The sequence below is a fragment of the Stegodyphus dumicola genome, chromosome 2 (genome assembly GCF_044657685.1).
Source record: "Stegodyphus dumicola isolate Sdum_Otavi_A_Nest chromosome 2, ASM4465768v1".
Classification (NCBI taxonomy): domain Eukaryota; kingdom Metazoa; phylum Arthropoda; class Arachnida; order Araneae; family Eresidae; genus Stegodyphus; species Stegodyphus dumicola.
Window position 1 is genome coordinate 25,341,743 of NC_140769.1, and position 23,125 is coordinate 25,364,867.

The 23,125-nt window shown below is 31.0% G+C and overlaps 1 protein-coding gene across 3 annotated transcripts in view; it reads right to left on the reverse strand.

Annotated features, from left to right (window-relative positions):
• Positions 1–23,125, reverse strand: part of LOC118186109 (glutamate receptor ionotropic, kainate 2-like) — a 550,727-nt gene that overhangs the window by 129,455 nt on the left and 398,147 nt on the right. For all 3 annotated transcript variants that reach the window (XM_085810533.1, XM_085810531.1, XM_085810532.1), the window contains exon 3: positions 591–842. In XM_085810533.1, the coding sequence (XP_085666659.1) occupies positions 591–842 (252 nt within the window). The remainder of the gene's footprint in view (positions 1–590; positions 843–23,125) is intronic.

The following is a 23,125-nucleotide window of genomic DNA, read 5'->3' on the forward strand; positions in this document are numbered from 1 at the left end:
GCCTTCGTGGTGTATCGTTTCTGCACTCTGGGCCGGTATTCCAGAGGTCCGTGGTTCCATTCTCGGCGAAGGCGTTTGCTAATTTTTCATCTTCTCTGCTTTCAAAAAAATCCTAATGTCTCTACAAGGTAACTGCAAACTGATAAAATAATGTACAGAACTGCCAATAAATTTCATATTCCCGCCTCCGAAATAACATCGTGAAAAACAAATCCATAAGCATCTTGGAATAAAGCGAGCTCATATACTTTTCATTGCATTTAACCATATCTTTTCTTTTAATATTATATTTTAATTGGAAATATAAAAAACAGGCTAAATGTAATCCTAGAAACTAACAATACAATAAATAAATAAATAAAAATAGGGTTTTTAAACATTTCAAATATGGAAAACATGGATATCATTGGAGGCTATCAGAAGATGACAGGAAGCTGCCAAGAAAATAAATAGTCTTATCTCTCTGGTTCCAATATTATTGCCACTGGGGGTGTAATAAGATCTTATCTTAACGGATGTGTCTTGTTGATGACATATAACTGTAAAGGAACACCGATGCTCCTCTAGTAACCACTATCAAACATACTCACACATATCGTCTTCATATATAATGGCCACTTTGGTCCAGTTGAGGTAATGGATGAGATCTCGGATTGCTGATCCCACTATCCTCGGGCTAGGGTGCAGATTTATGGAGAATTCTTTCATCTCAGGTTCCATATCCACACGAGATTCGATATGAGGGATGTCCAAGGCGTCGCAAAGGGACTGAACGTGACTGCCAAGGAGAGGGTCTTGAGGACCAAAAATGGCGTTTACCCCAGAACTCACTTGGAGGCAGGCTGTAAAGATAAAGAATTTTATTTAAAAAATGAATTGATATTATGGCATTATCCTATAATTTTGATTATTTGAGTGTAAAAATATTTGCTTAGGCTAATGAAGTCTTCCGTTGACAAAATTAGTAAAAATCAATATCTAAACTCAGTTGATCGAATTTTTAAAAAAATAGTTGAACTAAAATTATCTGATAAATTGGAATTTGCTTTTCGAGAAACGCTAAAATTAATTATTTAACATTTTTTTATAAGACAAAGTCAGATAATGTACTCAAATAATCGAGGTTATTTATAAAGCTATTTTACGTAATATTTCAAAATGAAAAGCAATTTGCCCTCTTTTCTTTGCTTTTGTGAATTTTAACTGTGCGCATTATTATGAGTGCTTCGAATTATTTTGATATATAAAAAGTTATTGTAAGGAAAAACGAAATTTAAAAAAAAAATAACAATTCTTTTTTTATATTTGGAATAAAATGAAGCTGAAACATTTCATATATATATATATAAAATGAAGCTGAAACATTTCATATATATATATATATATATATATATATATATATTACATTTATTCTCTACCTGCAGTGAGATTGTTTGGTATATCTACAGTACTTGAAAACATAAAGGTGTTAGAAAAGTTCATTGCGGGAAAAATATTTATTGTAACGTATTAAATCTCGGCATACCTTCGTCGTCGATTATCAAATAATAATTTTAAAAAAATAATTCTGAAATATTTCAGACTTTAAATTACTTCCAAAGGGGCGTTTTATAACATTTTTTCTGTTACCTTTATTTATTAAATATCACGTTCTTCTCACTTAAACCATAAAATTCAGTTCAATAACAATGTCGCAACATAATTTTAAAATGAGCCTATCTTTAGAATTTCTGATACACGGTTCCGCGCGCTGGCGATAAAACTTTTTTTTTCTCCTTTGTAGAGTGTTGCCATTGCTCGCTTTGAAATCCTTGAGTTTGTTAATCAAAAATTCGTTAAAGTTTTACAAAATATGAAATTGATAATAAAACAAATTACAAATTTCAAATTTGGTCTTCCGCATGCTCATACTCGTAGGAGGATTACGTCATTCAAAATTCGACGGCTCTATGTACCATTGTTTTATCACAATTCGAGAAATATACATACATTTATGCAGATGTTTCATTATTTAATTTCATCAAATATAATGCAGGACTCTAACATTTGGTAGCAACAGTTTGAAAAGTGAAGCGGACATTTACAGTGATCCAACACAAAATCCCAAAACGAAAATAATAATCCTTCAGGAACAAAGCCACTTTGGACTAATAATAAGAAAATTATAATATTGCATAGCGAATCCACTTGTTTTCATTGTTGACTGATTAGTAATTCAGTGACTGATTGGAAATTTTCCATTGTCATCTAGCTTATTGGATGTTGTGTCTGTTGATGGTACAGAACACTGAACTTTACAACAGCGGAACTAATTTGAAATAATGATTTCTTCCGGTCTCTACATTCGGAAATGTACCTCCAAAATTTAGGGATTCTTAGAGATTTTCCCTCCGTTTTATTTTTGCAATGTTTTTTCATTCAGAGTGCGTTAAGAATATAAGCACTATTACTCCTTTTCTAACTTTTTACTTTTGTTCCCTAGTTCATTTATTCTGATTCTTACATAAACTGTTTGTTCTTTTTCCAAGTATATATCATTGTTCTTGTGCGATACTTGAGCTATTTTATGTGTTCGGATTGAGCTTTCCAATATCGCCATATGTAGCAACAACAATACTCGTTTAAAGCAAGAAACATTTACTTTTACAACATAAACCACGCTTAGAGTTAATTTACTAGCGTTGGTAGATAATGTGTTTTTAAGGCTAGATTATCACAGCATCTTTATGTAGTATTCATTTGATTCTCGTTAGTAGTTAATTTTCGTCTTCCTGCTATGCTATTCTCTCTTATTATTTAATTCCGACAAAACATAATATTTGATACTAAAAGTAAATCGTCTTTATACTAAAAAAATATCAATGAATAATTAGGTATGAAATTTTTAAGTATTTCAAATCTAAAAAAATAGCGGGTATAAAATGCACCTATCACTCTCGTGTCGAGTCATTATATGTTTCGTAACGCACACAGGCGGGGAAAAAAAAAAAAAAAAAAGAAGAATGACAGTTTTAGATCTCCCTTTCTACTGGGCTCATTGAAGAAATTCAAATTAAGTTTTTTATGTTTCGAAAGCGCGACATAGGATATATATTATATTTATATATAGCATTCTTGTAGCATAGGTATTTTGACACGAAATCGGACTTTTTCTGAAATAACATACCAATGTTTTACCTATATTTCGATTCTACGACTTAAATCATGCCTAGATATTAAATTTTGTTAAATTTGGTGCGAAATTTACGTTGACATTCAAACATTTATTTTGGTGCATTTTTTTTTCAGTTTGCGCCAAGAATAATTTACTTGGCGAACTTTTTAATATATAGCAACCAATTTTCCTTCCCTACCATTGTGCAGAAATAGAGAAAATGTCATAGCGTTCTTACCTTTTACACCGTGCATGAGCGGGAAAAAGGCACATCGTTCCTACTTTCATATAATTTGAACAAAGTGCCTAAACCCCATTTTATGTTATTATCGCTTTCAACAAATATGTCAAACTTCAAAACGAGCCAATATATAAATTCACGTACATCTTCGGTAATTTTGAATACAAAACTCTAATTTTTTGCAGGTATGTTTACAAATCTACTATCATCTACTTTAAGATGATGGTAAAATTTTTAGAGGTTATAATTCAATATTTTTTTCGAAAAATTTATAAATAATTATTTAAAAATTCAAATTAAAAAAATAAATCATAAAAAATGGACGAATTTTATTTGGAATGAACTTAAATTTCGAAATGCGAAAGAAAGAATCAGATAAATATAATAAAAAATAGGAAATTAATAAATATATACCAAATTCAATTAACATTCAGGAGCTAAAATTTTGAGAGATAATATTTTTAAAACTACGATTTATTAGTGCGATTTTTACAAAATTTGGTAGTTTGGCGTAATTTGATTCATAGAATGGAAATATGTAAAAAAAATGGCATGTCATTTCAGAAAAAGTCCGATTTTGTGCCAAAATATCTTTATTAGAACAATGCTATATATAAATCTAATACATATCCTAAGTCGCGCTTTCGAGACATGAAAAACGCAAGTTGAATTTCGTCAATCGGCGCAGTAGAACAAAATATGTCAAACTGTCTTTTTTTTTTTTTTTTTTTTTTTTCCACAGTGCAAAAGAATTGCTTAGTGTGACTGTGACAATACTCACTACAGCGAAGCCAAGGGACCTTCGTTACCTTTTTATTAATTCGCCTTATTTAATTCTGAAAATATAGAATATTTGACGTTAAAAAATTTGGCTTTATACAAAAACATTTCAATGCAGAATTAGTTATATGAGCTTCATTACAAGTATCTCAAATCTAAGGAAATGACGTGTATCAAATGTACCCATCAGTCTCGTTTCGAGTCATTACATGTTTCGTAACGTACCTAAAAAAACTGCTCAGTGTGAGTTTACTCACTGTAGCGAAGCCAAGGGACCTTCATTGCACTCACAAATTCCCCGTTTGTCCAATCGCCGCGCTTCGAGGAATTACAGATTTCACAATGCTTTAAAACGGAGTTACTGAAGGTATAGAAGTTTCACTCCAAAAATGTAGTTTTGAAGATTATTTTACAATATATACGTTGATGTAAAAGTACAAAGTTTGAGACGATTAATTTGGTCAATAGATAAGGCTGCGAGAAAAGACATATACGGCATAACTGTTGAGCAGAAGCATAAGATTTCAAGTACAGTATTTTTCAGCACAACATATTTTAGAGAAAAGTAATCATCCGAAGCTTGAATTTGCATTTTTAATTGTTTAGGTATTTCTAATGCACTGAACTAACTTTTAACTTGCATTATTACTATGCGTTAAGCCTTGTTTCGTTAAAAATGAATACAGGTGTATTTCCATCTAATCCTAGATATTTTTAAGCACATGTTTCTTCCCCTTGCGCAAATATCCCTTCACGGTTTTACAGGCAATAAACTTTTGATTTATGGTAACAAAGTAAAATGTATGCACAAATAGAAAATTACTAAGACTTTTGAAATACACAATCTCTACATATAATAAAAGAAAGAGCTTGTGTGACTTTCGTTCGTGCTGCACTAGGGCTAATAGACCCAGGGCTACGAAATTTGGTACGTAGGTACATCTAGAAAAGAGCCAGTGCACCTCGAAGTGATTTTTCAAAATTCGAATCAGATTTTTTTAAATTTTAGCTTTTTTTTCTTTTCTTTTTTTTTGATGAAATCGCATCATTTTAAATATTTTTATTTTTTTAGAAATGTGGTTTTGGCAACAGGTTTTCATTAAATGCTTCGTATACTGGACAGCTGATTCTTGAAAATATGAGATAAAATGCTGCTTATTTTTTTTTTTTTTTTATTTTTGGACACGCACATCGCAATCTTCTTATTCTGACGCGCATATATTGTTGCGTCTGTTGCGAGGCACAACAGAAAGAATTCCCTTTTCTTTTCCTCTTTTTTTCTCTCTCTCTTTATTAGCTAATGGCAAAGTATATTTTAAAGTATGTCATCCATAAAGCACAATTTTGATTGGTTATTGCTTTCTGATGCTAGTTTCATTCCTTTAGAAATGTGATTTTGGCATCAGTTTTTCATTCATTGCTTTGGATACTGGACAGCTGACTATTTTTTCTTGAAAATATGAGATTTATTGCTTATTTCATTGTAATATTTTATATTATGTTTTAATTATATATAATTTTAATGATATAAAAATTTTGCATTATTTCGCTTTTAGGAAGCAAAGTTCTTAACTTCTTTATACCATTTGAATTCTTAAGATTTTGCAACTGGGAAGTTGGTTAACTTATTTATTACGATAAATAATACTTGTATTAAGGGATATTGCTTATTTTATTGTAATTTTTTATATATAATACGTTTTTATTATCTTTCTTTTGGATAGCGTTGTACTGCAGAGTAAAATTCTGTGCAGTTTTTAAATTTAATGCGTCTGATTTTCCGCTCCCGCTTTTCAAGCAGCAAAACTTGTAGGCAAAGTGCGGGGGGAAATCCGCGAGTAAATTCAGTATTAATTTGACAAAAGCGAGTGAAACTCGAATCAGAGATTAAAATTAGCCATTAATTTAAAAAGAAAAACATTCAATATTAATGGGTACTTTGTTATTTGATGCACATAATTTGTTCTTTGATGGACAAAAATTTCAATGATAAACCGAATATTATTAAAATGGAGTTATCACTAAATTACTCAGACAGGTAAACTATATGACCTAAATGTGTCTGTTGAGTGTATTAACTTTGCTTTTAAAAATAATTCTCTAAGATGTTGGACAAAGAATCAGAATTTCTGAAATCATTTGCTATTTTTTTTTGGTGGGGGGGGGCGCTCAAAGATGCGTTAGCCCAGAAGTGCTATTAGGCTCAAAACGAAATTTTGCGTTAAATTACTACAAAAGTCGGAATCACTTTTCAAATTGTTGTCACCAAATATTATTGCCCTGTATTATATTTAAAAAGAAATTCGATAATGAATAATTTGCATGGATGAACGTACATATTTCGCATTGTGAAAAATCAACGAAACCTAGAGCCATCAAATTCTTAATAACTTAGTCCTCCATCCGAATAGTGACATCTGAAAGCGGGAATTTTGAATTTCTTTTATTGTGTATTTCATATTTTGAAAAACGTTAACGAAATTTTGATTAACAAATAATTTCAAAGCGCGCAGTCGCAACACTGTACGAAAAAAAATAAATATCTCCTCGAGGAAAAGGTATTTTGAACCCTTAAACCAAGTTGATCAGTGAGTTCCTAATGCATGTTTCGTTCTTGTGAATCATTTGAGATTCAAACTCGCTATATTCGAATCAAATGTTCACGTTAAAACAACATTTTAGAGGCTCTCAAAAGGTCAGGCCTTTTTTCTAAATGTATTCGCAACCCCAGGACTAAACAATTAATATACAATATTAGAAACACAAATTAAAAACATGAAACAATTTTTATGGCAAAAAAATCTGAAAAATATGCTTAATAAACTCAAAAAGGGTAAACGAACTAATTAGAATCATATACATCAAGGAGTAACCCTGAACAATACAAGAAACATTTTTCAAAATGCTAAATTTTATTCAGTATTTAAAGCCTACAATAAGGTCGGTTCAAAAGCTTATTAAATTACCTTTTGCAGAATCAAAATAAACAGAAAAATACTCATAATAAAAAGCTGCAGAGAATTGAAGTAGTTTTAATTAAAAAACACCCATAAAAAGCTGTCGAGAACTAAACAAGGTTTTTATTTAAAAAAAATATAATACGGCGAGAAGAACGAGTGGATACGAAACTAGATTTAGCCAATTAACATCTTTATTTGCAGATTCGCAGGCACACTAGAATAATTCCTTGTAGACAATATACTCTTTATTCATAGCAATTACGAAAATTCCTTATATGACAGGTATAAAGATGGAAGGTCACTTTAGGCAGGGAAGCATAAGCGGCGCAAAATTGTTCGTATGGCAGATGTCAGGAAAAAAGTGCTCTTGACTCAATATTTATACTTCATAGGTGCAGAAAGTATTCTAAGCTATGATTGGTCAATATTAGTTTTAGTTACCTTTTTCAAGCAGTGTTAGGTAACTTGGAATGATCTCGAATTTGGAAGAAAAGATAAATTTAGGGGGAGAGCACCTAATTTATCATGTTAATTTTGAGGTCGCCGATTATTTTTTAAAGCGCCATAGTATCTTACATATACATATATATATATATATATACATATATATATATATATATATTAAACAACGTTTCATCATTACCAAAATAGACAAGGCTAGTAATAATTCCATTGTCATTTGAAGAACATTCTATTTTGACCTTATTTTTTTTGCACTTCTTTGTATATAATTTCATTGCCTTTAAAATGTTTTTGTTAGCGTACATTATATAACATTTTGATTGTACTTTTTTTAATCTTTACTTAATCCATTTTTGATTTTGAAGTACATATTGTTGTAATTATTACAGTAGGTTTTTTCGCGTTAACTTTTACTGTTTTAATAATGTATTCTTGTTTATAGGTTAAGGTTTTCATGCCTTAATTAAATCTTTTCTTTACTAAGCATGTGTAAGCCATAATTATGTTGAAATGACAACACACCAAGATTATTTTCTATTTGTTTAGCCCTGTTATTTTGAACAGCTATATAAAATGCATTAGTTTATGTTCTGTGTCTTGAAATTTTGGGTATAAAGTCTTGAAAGTGCAGGCCTGGTAGGCCTACAAATCTAAAACGTGTTTGAACATTAAACTAAAATTTAAAAAAAAAAATTGATTCAGATTTTGTTTTTTGAATTATTTGTTTACGACAAAGAGAGAAATGACTTTATGACGTATCTTTTTTAAATATTTAATTTTATTTTGGGACAAAATATAATCTGCCATTTATAGATGTTGTTGCAATCGATAATGCATATAATTTTTCATTTATTTTTCGATATTATAAAAATGTGTTACCCCAATTTCATAACAACCTTTTTGGGAACAAGAGATATTTTATGCCACAAGTAGAAATAACTGAAATACCTTTTCAATTCTTTATAATATACCGACTGCAAAATTTATAAATTTTTGGTATAAAATAAAAGCTACGTCCAAACGAAAATTTAATAGTTCCAATGGAATATTTTAGCAATATATATTCTACCCTACCTTCTATGTTGGTTTTTTTTTATTTTGTTCAAAACATAACACTGTTTTTAAAATATTTTCGTTGTTTTATCTTTTTAAACCCTTTTGTGCTCAAGAATGAAATGAAGAATAATTCACTGGAAAATTTGAAAATGAAACCATGCTTAATTTTACACTGATTTTGTTCAACTGGAAATAATAAGTTTTTGAAAATTCGTAGCAATAGGTATTATATTTATTTAAAAAGCGAAGGAAAATAGTCGAGTGATATATATATATATATATATATATATATGTATAATACGCCATGCAGATATATTTGCTTTGTTTGTTATTCCTTTCCTAAATTCCAATATTAAATTCTTTTTTGAAATTGTAGATTGTATTTTGAATGTTTGAATAGAAACTGCCTTATATAATATTGTTTTAATATATTTTCTTTTCTGAAGCATTAAATTGAAGTGTGATAGTTTCAAACTAGATAATTAGTAAACCTTTTTCAATGCTTAAACCTTTCATGTTTTATGCATCCTTTGGTATGATTTCATACATATTTTGAGAATTTCTCAAAACTGTTTCTTGTATAAACCAAATCTAATTCATTTTAACTTTATTCAAGTTTGACAACAAACGTATTTTACCTGGACCTCTCAATATTCATAAAAATTGAGAAACTTGCATAACAAAGAGAATTATTCTTTTGTAATTAAACGAAAGAATGTATTCTAGTGAAGTATAAAATAAATAATTCGCTTATAAAGCCATACAATCGTGAAAATTAATTTTTTGACGTATTACTTGGATTTGAACGTATTAAAACACAAATCAGAAGAGAAACACGCCAAGGTGAAACTTTAAATTAGTAAAGAAACAATCTTATATTCTGCATAGATTTCGATAAAAATTCGAATCGATTTTGGGAGCAAACAGGTCCTTCTTCATCAGGAGATCAATTGCCATTGATCAGGCATTTTTTCCTATGATCATTGATAAAGCCTTTAAAAAATTTTCAACTTGCTATTAAAGAAGACGTTCCGTTGTTATAAATAGCATTAATAAGCTTGTCGTCCTTCCATTTAATCCTTCTGTTAGCTACAAAATTGCACGGATTCTACAGAAGTTTAATTTTCAAGTCTATCAACAAAATCAATGGCTCGTTTCTTAAATGTTCCATTTATTTTTTAAATTTTGAGGAATTTATAGCATAATCTAGTCAGTGTGATTTGAGATATATCGATCAAACTAAATGAGCGTTGAAATTTCGTATCAAGGAACATGAATCTTATGTCGGAGAAGGCGAAATTAACAAATCTTCGATAGTTAATCATAGTTGGGAATTTAATCATAATTTTGACTTTGGATCTGAAAAAATTACCCAAAACGCTTCTGACATTGTTGAATTATTATTTCTTGAAGCTTTTCACATTCACTAAGATTTAGCTTGTTTTTGGCTTTATGTCCAATCCAGGCCTACATAATGCCTTTAAATTTCTATTAACTGAATTTTTCAATTTTCGTTACTAATTTTGCCGACAGATGGCACTACCTTCCTGTTCGCTTTACTGCAGTAGACTATAAATAGGACCGTTAAACTCGGTGCTTCCCACTCAATTACAAGCTGTTCTTTTGGACTTGCGCTCAGAGATCAATCTACATCAAGCGCTCATCGAAGTACAATACATTAAGACAGCCGGAAAACAACTTGCATAATCGCGGCATATAGCGATAGCTGGAGTTGGTGCTTTCGAGTCTTGCAGATTTCCTTGCTCCTGATGAAAAGGAACTTGCTTGCTTTCAAAATCGATTGAGTTTATTGTCTAAATCTAAGCCAAATACAAGGTTGTTCCTTTAGTAATTTTAATTGCTAAGATGTATTTGTCAATTCCTTAACATACATTTTCTACAGGTCTAAATGCTTTTGAATTACTTCCAGAAAATATCTAAAAATCCAAATGCTGAATGAATATGTAATATGACAATAATGTTTATTGCCGTAATAATATTGTTAATTGTGATCATTTGATGTGGAATAGAAGTGTTTGTCATTACTTATGGATAAATATTATTTTCAAGTGCAGGTGATATTTTGAATTTTTTAAAAGTAGAACGTTGTACTATAATACAATAAATTAAAAATTACCATTTCTTACATAAAAAGAAATCTAAAACAAATTAAAAATGAAATATGCATAAAACTACAACAACAACATGTAATAGTATGTACGAACAAATGCTGACATAATTTTATATAATTACTAATATTGATTACAGACTAATAAATGTATAAGATTTTAGAAATTTTCTCTCAAGTTCTTTTTGCTTTACTTTACATTCATTTACGGATATTAAGTAATATTTACACAGATATTTTTTATTAATTTAAGAGACATTATTTCGAAAACTTTGAAAGCGTAAAATATATTAAACTGCATTCCGGCGCAATACAAAAATTCCGAATTGAAGTGTATATTATACGCGTAATAAATGTCCTTTATTAATTATACTAAAATTATAAACGTTAATATTTTAAATAAACGCATACATTGTTTTCAAGTCGCACCATTTCCCAAAAGGAAAGGCAATATTTTTAAATATTATGCCTCACAGAGAGGTAACACCTTTCGAAAATCATACCAGCGGCTGAGTAGATAAGTAGACCACTGAACACAATTAATAAAATCCGGCTACCAACTCGGTGACTTAATTGGGCGCTTAGTAATTTCAGTATGTGCTGCGTAAATACGTGCCAGATTATCTTAGAAAGTAATACTAGAATGCTTCCCTCCCCTTGCGCAAAACACCCTTGAGTTGTTTGTTTTAGTTAATTTGATTATTTAAAATTAATATATTTTATTATCACCTAAGGAATTTTAATCGGAATAACTGATGCAATCAAAAAAATTTGTTCAAATAACTTCTGAAATTCTTTTGCGAAAATCCATAAATTTTTATTTTATAATAAAAGTTAATGGATAAATTAATTTTGCTCTTATTTAATGGTAGAATACACAAAAGAGAAGAAATATGATTTGATTTAATACTGCGTCGGTGATCTTGTGCGTCTCATCACGAGTTCATTGATCTGACGGGAGGTATTTCATGTGAGATTTATGTAGAATAATATGGCAGCCAGCTTTCCAGCGATAAAAACAAAATTGCAAATTTCGAAGCTAGTCTTTTGTTAACGTTAATAGTAAAGCAATTGCCAATTTCGTTGAATTGAAAATCCATGTTTGATCAATAAAGAAAGCAATTAGTAAATATAGAAATTTTAAAACATAGTAATGGAATGAAAATAAAAAGAAACTTCGGAATTTAGAAAGCATTCATTTCCATTCACTCTTTTTGTTAGAAATAGAAGAGATGTAAGCATATTCCATCTGTCAGAAAAAATTAAAAAATCGATAAAAAAAAAACCTTCAATACCAAAAATGGAAAAAAGGGGGAGGATTCTTTGCAGGAAGCAGAGTTGAAACTAAATATTTACCTTCCTAAGACCTGAGTTTAAAAATCTGAATTTCGCCTGAAACCAAAGTCATTAGTGAGTTTGAGATTCATTCAAGAACAGAAAGTCTCATATTTGCTGAATGAAGTTTATATTTATCTTTGTGGTTATGACCTTGTATCTTTGACTTGCGTAAATTATTCGATTTCCTTTTTTTTTTTTTTTTTTTTACCATTTTCACTGCCTTCTACAAAGTAAAGGAAGTATTGCAATCACGAAAAATCCCGGGTATCATATTTCAACGAAAATATCCATTTTTATTGCTATCGAATGCAATTTAACAATGTTTTTGCGTGGCATCTGTACGTGCATTCGGCCGCAGCAAAATTATATATATATATATATGTATGAATATATGTATATATATATAATTAAAGATATAACGTAAGAAATTTAGAACTAATATTTCACAAAAAATTGAAATTTAATCTTTAATATTTTAACAAAAAGCAATGCAGATCTTCTGTGAATTCAGATACAAAGTTGGAGGACTACTTTAGATGTATAGCACTCTAACTGTTCGTCCCGATTTAGACTAATGTAATTGTTAACCAACATAATATGAAACAAAAATGGGAAATTTTGCAAATTCACGCAAAAAAATTCCTCATTTCTTCGTTTTAAATTATTTGTAATATTATATACCAAATATTGTTGTAAAAGAAACCATCTGTCTTAGTTAAGGCAGTTTGAATTTTGTAATAGTGGAGCTTTCCAAAAACGCCCGCCCAAAGACGTAGTTCTGATATTGAAAATTGATGCACAGAAACTTTGTCGCAATAGTAATAAGGTGTCTGCCACATGAATGATTGAATCCTACGGTCCTTCAAAGGGCCATTCACACTGGTGTTTATCTGAGCTAGCAGAGACAGTTTCATGCGTCGACTAGCTCTGCTGTACATGTAGTTCAGATTTTTCAACTCTCTCCATTATGATGAAAAACTGGTTTTGGAGCAGCGTCTACCAAGCTAGATGTCTCCCTTAGCTCAGATAAACCCCAGTGTGAACAGCTGTTTACATGGCCAAGGACGCTAGGAACATGCATGCCGAACTTCCCATCATCGCTGAATAAATGGCTACAAGAGCAAACCGCAATGACTGACCGTTAGACAAAGAGGCCCAACTGTCGCCACCGACAAAACCGTTTTACAGTAGTAATGACCTCATTCCTTTTGACCACCAGGATAGCAACAATCTGTAACCATATGAAATATACGATTGCATACAACTTCACGAGCTAAGCTCTGAACACAAAATTGAATTTCGAAATATGTTATAAGTATTACTTTATTATTATGTTATATTTTTTACTTTATGCTATAAATTTGTGAACAAACAATCATCGACTGCACAGGAAAGGGATCTGAAAGTCACTTTGATGTGAAAAAAGTAATAAAGTCAATTTTTTATTTACACTTTTCTTAAAAATGTAACTTTATAATGAAAAACAAAGAAAAAAAGACTAAAACATATTTGCAACTATTTTGTCTTTTCATCAATCACCAATTTTTTTTTAATTTCTGAAGCACTAAATGGAGTTTTTGCTGTAATGTAAGCCAGGTGCATAATTAAATATGGTTTATATATGAGAATTAAGATATAATTTCTAAAGAAAATTGTTGCAAACCTTACAAAAAGAACTAAAATTTTCAATATTCAGAAAATGGAATTTTTTTTTTCGAAACCAAGACAAAAAACAGGTTTCACTTGTTCTTAATATATTTCCTTTATTATCTTAGCCGCAGGTTATAAAGTTTTTTCCATGTATTTCCCTTAAGAGTTTCCTTGAAATGTAGTGAGATTTGACAGATACATACGCTTTCGGAGGAGAGGATTTCGATTTTTCTTGGTACTGTCAGCCTTATTCTCCGTATCGTCTTCAAGGAGTGATTGCTAGTGAGGTTTCTTTTCATTCCATTTCTTTTGTTCGATTAAAATTTTTTTAGTGATTTACAAGATTGGTTTCTCTAAGGAAATCATGAGGAACTGAAGTTCATTCACTGTATCTGAAGCCTTCTAAAATATATCGAAAAACGAACTTAGAAGAAAACACGCCATCTATCATTAAAGCGATTTTTAAATTAAACGTTTCTGTCAGTTCTTTTCACTAGGAATAAAGGCTATAATATTTGGTCTTTGCATCTAGAATACGGTTATAATTCTTCGCAGGATATGGTAGTTCATCTTACTCTGCTGAAAGATCTAACACTGATATTGCTATTAACTTAGTGATTTACGAAATTCTTCTGACTTCCGCAAGACTTCTGACTTTAACTATTGCTTCGACCCAAAGGCCAGGAATAGATAGGATCCGCGAAGGAACTTTGAAGCATCCCCTGACACTTCATATCTCGGTTTTTCTGCCACGAGATGAAGGAAAGTTAGCTCTGGAGCCTCCTGTAAAAACATCTGAGGATGTTAAGCTCACAAATAAAACAAACAAAAGATTTTACGCACACATATATTTTATTTTTTATTTATCACATTTGTTCATTCAAAGTGACCCTAGGTAAAATTGACTGATGTTACGAGAGATAAGATACATAATTTAAGATGTATTCAGTTATATTCCTAGTAAACGTTAAATCTATCAATGAAGGTACTTGGATAGTTACTCGATGCCATGTTGAGATTAATATTATGTTTCATAAAACCAAATGCCTTTTTATTTCGTTTAACGAATACATTAAAATCTCCCATTATAATAATAGGAACATCTGTAACTACAGTAACTCTTCATCGGCGACTCAATAAGATTCATAATGCGATCATCTTCAGATTTCCTGAACTAACAGTTTGATACGGATGCTAAAATAAATCTTGAATGCTCATTAACAATTACATGAAGCATATAATTATCGTCTGCTTCTGAATCCTGTACTCTCTTACTGTGCTTAACAGCAAATTCTATTTGTGCACAATCTGCTGAGTTCCTCAAATTTGTATAAATCGCAGCACCACTAGCTTCATGAAACAAAATAAAATACAACAAACACCACTCAAACACATTCACTATGTATGCGCGACTGTTTACTCGACGATCTTGCCACTCACACACGCTTGCACATGCGCATGGAGCTTCTTTAAAATTTCGCTGTTTTTGATTCGATTCTATGCCCATATACTTTTTCAGATTTTAATTCTTTGTGTGTGTGTATGCTCGCTAATGTGTTTTTTTCATCTATCTAATGATGTATTTAGATTGATGATAACATTTGTAGTTTCGACGATATAAGCATTCGCACGCACCTCAAATGGCGTCTTATTTCTTTCTTTGCCATCAGATCATTATAAAGGAATATAATCCTACGTGAAAACTAAAATCATAAAATGATGTCTAAAACTAAGCTATTAAGGGTATAATTTCATCTTATATAACTTTAATTAATGTTTGCAAATATTCACGTGTATATTATTACTTTTCCCCTGTGAATCACTTTTGAACAGGATTTTAAATTTTTGCTTTTAGTATTATGCATCTCTGATGATTAAAAATGTGTAATTCAATATTATATAAGCAATTAAGTTTTGAAAAGAAAACAAGTAGAACAGATTAAAAAGAATCGATATGCTTTTTTAAAAATGTACTGTGTTTTAGAAATTTAAATGAACTATATTTCAGATAGCAAAATGAAATATGTAGTTCTAAGGTGGAATGTTGAAGACATGTTTTACTATTTTTAATATAAAACGAAGCTTTGGGATTACAGGCATCCTTTATATTTATGTATCATACATAATGGAAAAACAGTAAAGCGGGGTAAGCGCTGCACTCGATGCTCTGATACTCAATAAATACACTAGTATTTTTCATATACTCATAACATAGCAATCTGCTATAAAAAGAATCGGCAATCTATACGATATCTGCACAGATACAAGGATAAAAAAGCAAACATTACATTTCTCAGAATTGATTGCGAATGTTGGAGTTAATATATTTCTCAGCAGAAGAATATAATATTCCTTAATATTAATTTAAATAAATATTTCTATTTAATTTTGATTAAGCAAAAGATTCTTTTCATTTACACAAATACATGTACCAAATATCTGTGAACGAATCATGGACAGGGATTAATTTTGACATGATGCAGTTGAGAAATATTTATTACTAGAAGTTCCATATGGCAGTTATGTTAGATTGAGAAGAATACATCTAACAACAGAGAGAACGATATCGCTCTAATCCTTCTCCGATAAATTTTTCCATAGAAAAATAAACTGATTCTCTCTCATTATATCAGCAACAAATGCATGCAGTTTTTAATGAATTTCCTTTTTCTAATCCAATGGTCGTAAAAGCTCCATCCAATATTTCACTTATATTCAATTTTAGTCGATTACATGTGGCAATATATTATCAAAATTTATCAGAAATTAATAACGCGAACGCGAACAAACACAATAGACAATCTTCTTTAGATATATATAGATAGATAGAGAGATAAATGTTGCAAAACTTGCAAATTTTTTATTAACAAACTCTAATTTGAAAGCGAGCAACAAGTGGAAACAACTGTAAAACTAAAGCAGATTTTCATCTCCAGCTTGCGAGACTGTTTTCACTTGGAAAAATGAGGGCGAAAATTAGTGATTTCAGAGTTTGCAATTAATATCTTGGCTGATTAAAATCGTACAAAGAAGGGAATAGTCGAAATGGCTTACCACGAATTTTTGAAATCGGGAATAATGTACTTAATGTTTGGCAGTGCTATTTTCATTTCATCGTAAAACTTAGAAATGTTTTACTAACAAAGTCTAAGATTTGAAAGCGAGCAGTGGTAATAAGTTTCGAAATAAAGCAACTTTTCGTCTCCAGCTTGCGAGACTGTTGCCACTAGGAAAAATGAGGGCGAAAATGATCGTTTTTTCGAGTTTTTAATTAATATTTCTGAATTTAGCTACTTTTCTTTGGAAAAACTTTTCTTTGGACCTCGACCTTTTCCAGGACCCAGAAAAGAATCGTAGGAAATTTGGCGACGATAGCTATAGTAGTAACTGAGTTATTAGAGGACAAACAAACATACTTTCTTCTTTATATATATAGATTATTTGACTATTTTTAATGCAAAAGTGGTAAATAACTGAATTGAAAAAAGGCATTATGACTACAAATCAGACTATTATATACAGCGTGGTTACAGTTAAAGTTCCACTTTGAAATGGCCATAAAAGGAAAACGACTGGACCAAATGTTATTAAACTTAGTAATCGTGTAAAGGAGGTCATGATAATTTATTTTCCAGATAAAAATGTTTTTTCACCACCAGGAGGGAAATGGCGCTACATGCAATATTGGTAAAAGAAATAAGATATGAAGACATCGGTTTAAAACGTGTTTAATAGTTTCTGAAATATGTTACAGAGCATGTTTAGTGTGGCATCCACCATTTTACGAAGGCAAATTAAATCGCATTACTTCATTCTCAAAAGCAGCTCTTAACATATTAGGAGGGATGTTACGGATATGTCGGTGTATCGCATCTTTCAATTCCGCCAAATTGTTTAGATTATCACCATAAACAGTGCTTTTGAGATAGCCCCATAGCTAAAAATTCTCAGGGGTGGTGACCGGCGTGACGAAGAAGTAGGGAGGTGCCGGCAGTCGTGAATATAATCCGTTCATTCGTGAAATATTGCCTAAATAACTGTGTGAAAACACATGTACCAATGTGAGGTGGGGTCCCGTCTTGCATAAAAATCGTGGTGTCTAAAATGCCATGTCGCTGCAGTTCAGGTATCACGAAACATCTTAACATTGACGCTAAGCAAGCTGGAGTCACAGTGCATATAACAGGTCCAGCTGTCCACTGCTCTTCAAGGAAAAATGGTGTCCAATTATGAAACTAGCTGTCATGCCACACCTAACGGTAACCTTTAAAAGAATGCAATGGAACTGGGTAGATAACATGAGCGATTTTTAAGAAAACGAGTTCCGGAATGAGCACACTTCTGCAAGTACTTTGAGATCTCACATTTTCTAATCTCCAATTTGTGGTTTTCACAGACGGATTTCTACATTACGCGGATGACGCAATGGACTTTTATCGCCTTTAAATGGTAGTTTTGTTTAAGTCAATGTTTCGTAAGGGTATACGACATATTAAACCCTTGTAACAAAAGGTTAAGTTAGATTTCGACCCTTATTTCCTTTAAGAATATTGCACACAGCGCCAACTGCCCCTGGTGGTGAGTTTTTGAACATTTGTTTTCCCTAAAATTAAAGTCCCATGACCTCCTTTAACCGATTACCAAGTTTGATAACATTCGGTACAGTTGTTTTCCTTTTATGACCATTTCAAAGTGGAGGTTTAATTTTAACCACCCTGTATATCTGGTGGTTTAGATGGTATGATGAGACAACAGCCATTAACTAACAACCATGGCTAGAGTGGCGAGGACGGTGATAACATATAACTTGTCTCTATGACGTAGTAGATAACTGGAACTGTTTTGAAGAACCACAAAATCACTTGATAATCGTAACAGTTCTTTATACATAAAATATAAAACAGGGAAGAAAAATTCACATATAGGTCTATTCTTAATTTTAATTTAGCCACGTTCCCCTTCGCTTTGCGCTACTTATCTGCAATCAGCCGCATCGCGAAAACTTATACCCAGTCACAATTTAGAATTCAAACAAAGAACGTCCGAGCCATAAGTACAGCAGGACTTTGTCTCAATTGTTTTAATTTGCCCTGTTCTGCTAAATCATGTTTCTTCGCTAAGCTCCACTTTCTCCACTGTTTAAAATATGTAAATGCGTAGTTTACAGATATGGAGTGCAGAATATCCCCATTGTGCTGCGCCACATAATGAGATAATTTATGGAAAATATATGTTGTTAAGAATCAACAAGTCATAAAGAAGTTTCGGATTATCAAGCGATTTTGTGATTCCATATTTTGTGATATAGTATATACGTGTATATACGCGTGTGTCTGTACATGCGTGTGTAATAATTTAGATTCTTATAGCCTGGAACATCGACACTTTTTCGAATTTTGGGGTATAACTGTAGGAGGAATAACTGCAGACAGCGAGATTGAAAGCTAGACAGACGGAGAAAAAATGCGACTTGTCCAGTATGAAACCACATTTCAGAATAAATCCGTTTTGTTTCATCTTCATTCTCAGTGATCTTTCGAGTTTTGGATGGAAAAATTTAAATTTATTTTTCGCTGTAAAGTTACGTGAGCGCATGCATTGATAGTATTATTATATAAGAAGCGTGTTATTTTGAAATGTTTGGAATGCTACTTTCGCATTAATTTTGGAATAATGTAATTTACAGCAATTTATTATGAATAATAGTTTGTTTTAAGGATGGAAGTTGGAAATATTCAAATTAAAATGAAAATTTAAAGGTCTGTTGCAATTGAAAGTTAGTATTTTTTTCTTATCAACAATTTTATTTGTAATTCTTTTTCTACCTCTTTTTCTCTCTATAATAAAGCGGTAATAATGATATTTAATGAAATAAAAACAACTTTTATTGGCATACTTTAATAATATTCCAATATTATTTTATTTCAAATTACTTCAATGTTTTAATGCCCATGTTTAAATTTAGTTCATTAATTCAATTTGATAATCATCCAAGTATAATTCAGAAACACGAATCTTTAAAAATCGTCTAGGGCTCTCCTTACAAAGGACTAAATAATTTCAAATTATATTTTATTTTATTACCTCAAAGGGACAATTTGCCCAGAAGAGTTATTAATTTCGTTTTGACATTTTGCGTTTATTCACTATAAACGGCGAATCACTTTTTAAATTGTTGCCACCAAATAGTAGAGCCCGGTATTATACTTAAATAAATTAAATAATGAAGAATCTGCATAAATGTGTGTATGTTTCTCACACTGAGATGAAACAACGGTACCTAGCGCTGTACCGTTGTTTTATCTCAATGCAAAATCGGATCAAATTTTAATATTCAGATGTCTCCATCTGAATATGGGTATCTGGAAGCCCAAATTTGGAATTTGTTCTGTTATCTATTAATATTTTGTGAGGCATTTATGAGTTCTTGATTAAGAAACTCAACAATTTCAAAGCGAGCAATGGCAACACTGTACGAAAACAAAGAAACAAACAAACAAACAAACAAAAATATATCTCCAGTGCGCGAGACTGTGTATCGGAAATTGTAAAGATATGCTCTTTTAAATATTTTGTGATATCGGCGTTGTGCATTTTATGGTTTAGATGCGAAGAAAGTGATATTTAATAAATAAAGGTAACATGGAAAAACATGGAAAGTAACATGGACATTTCGCATGGAAAAACGTTAAAAAGACACCCTTTGGGCGTAATATAAAATTTGAAAGCTTCTGGACTTTTTTTTTTCTTTGTTTCGTTTTTCTCTCAGTTTTGATTTAGTTAGTCAGGTTGCAACCAAAACTGCTTTAATTATCACCTCTCGATTCTTTAATAAATTTCAATATAATTAATAATATTATTGATAATATTAATAACAAAATTTCGAAATTATTGATTAAATGTATTTATACACACTCATGTATAATGTAGTATCATCAACATTTTAAGGCACGTAATCTGGAATTTAGCGTTGAGTTCATGCTAAGTTTAAGTAAATTTGAAGGATAGATAGGTGACGGATGATATGGCAAATTCTTGATTTTTTAATAAATCTTAGTGTACCTAGTTTGGTTGCAGTTGATTTGTTTAGATGATATTTTCTGATTTAATTTAATTAAATTGAAGCCTGTTGTTTTACGTTATACGTTATTAATTTAAGCTTGCAATGTTAATTTATATCTATTTTTACTCGTTAAATTTTGGAGAATTAAGTTTCTCGAGTATTGAAATTACGGTTATAATTTTAAGTACGGTAAAAAGTGATTCCAATTTTATTTTAAGTATTTAACTATTTCATACCTTTTACATGAATATTTATTACCGTAATTTACTTTTCAATTCATACTGTAAGAAACGTTTTCCAGATTGCTTCATAGGATTTTTAACTCATTTTCTTGAGTTTATAATTGATATTTTTATAATGATTACAATGCTAGCAGATTTCTGGGAAACTATTTTAATAATTTCGAATGGATTAAATGCATTGCGAAATCTGCTCTATTTGTAGAACTGTCATATAGTTTCATATTTAATATAACACTTCCAATAAAAAGTACAGAAAATTCTTCAACACAATCCACAGACATAAACGCAAATCAATTGACAAGTAATATCATATCCTAGAACTGAGTGCGACTCAATATAATAAAGCACTTCAATATAATAAAAAACTGTAAAATAAATGAATGTATAGAACGTTAAAACTTTGTTACATTTCTATTCTACAAATACTTTGCAGTTCGTGTAATTTATTGTAGCTCGTACCTAACAATTACCTTTCCCAATTTCCCTAACTCTATTAATGCCGACAGTTAATTCGAGTATTTGTACGGAAAGTCCCGCGTGACATTCGCAGGTTCTCTGATGTTTAATCTCGGCCACATACTCAGTGTGTATACGCCTGATCAAATTTCGACATGGGATCACAATTACCCACTCGCGAAAACTCTTAATCTATCGCTCAATTATACGATCACGCTTCGCTTCTCTGTTACAGTGGCACCCAATACTCGAAGTGGTACGCCATTGTTACCAAAAATCTCGTCCATTTTCTTGCAAATAATGTAACCTGTTCGTTAACCGTATATCATTTTGAAGGCTGAAAGTAGTTAAAGAGTAAAGTCCATTTTAATTACAAACAGTATTAAATTATATATTAATTTTACGAATTAATTTGCAGGTCGCAACTTCGTATAAATATCTGGAACTTTATAGTGAAAATGTTACCGATAAATAATCGCTTTTAAGGTATTGAAATTATGTTAATGTAAATAAATAAATAAAAAAAAAATATTTACATTAACTGAAACTGCGTTTAATCCAGGAAGATCGAAAATACTAATGTTAATGTAGAATGTTTAGTCACAGACTGGATTTAAAATCTGTAGCATTTGGAAATCATATTTTATTTGTAACTGCATCGTCAGGATTACATAATAACCTGAGGTCAGCAGATTTTACTTTTATTTACACAAAGAATATACACTGAGCAAACAAAAAAGGGGATACAGCTTTACAGTTTTATCTCTCTCGTTCTACTGGGCCAATTCGAGAAATTCAAATTGCGTTTTTCATGTCACGTTTTGGTTTGGTTTGGTTTATTAGACTACGTCAAAGCACTCGAGGGCTATCTTCCTTGAGGGAAGGATACCTTCGTGGAGGACGTTTTAAGAGAAACTGGCTCGTATACACGTTACACATGGGAAAACCACAAAAACACCCATGCAGCCACCCGTTCGCAGAATTCGAACCTCGGACCGAACTACCAGTGTTCAGCGACGTTACCGCTCGGCCGCTGGTGGGCCCTTTTACGTGTCACGAAAACACGACTTAGGATATGTACCGCTAGTGTATACATAGCGGTTGTTCTAATATAGGTATTTTGACCCAAAGTCGGACTTTTTCTGAAATGACATGCCAGTGTTTTTCCATATTTCTATTATACGACTAAAATTATGCCAAACTGCCAGTTTTGTAAAAATCGCCCGACTACTAGTTTTTAAAATATTCGCTCTCAAAATTTTAACTGTACAATGTTAATTGAATTTGCTATATATATTTATTAATATATCTTTTTGTTATTAAATTTACTTGATTCCTTCTTCCACAGTTCGAAATTTATGGTTAATACAAATATAATTCCACATTTTTTATGATTTATTTTTAAAATTTGTATTTTTAAATAATTTTTATACGTTTTTCAAAAAAAGTATTATAACCTATAAAATATTTAACATCATCTTAAAATGGATATATTTCTAAGCACACCTGCAAAAAATTAACTTTTTATTTACAATTTTCTAAGATATACGTGAATTTACATTTGAAATTTGGCATATTCGTTACAAGCGATAATA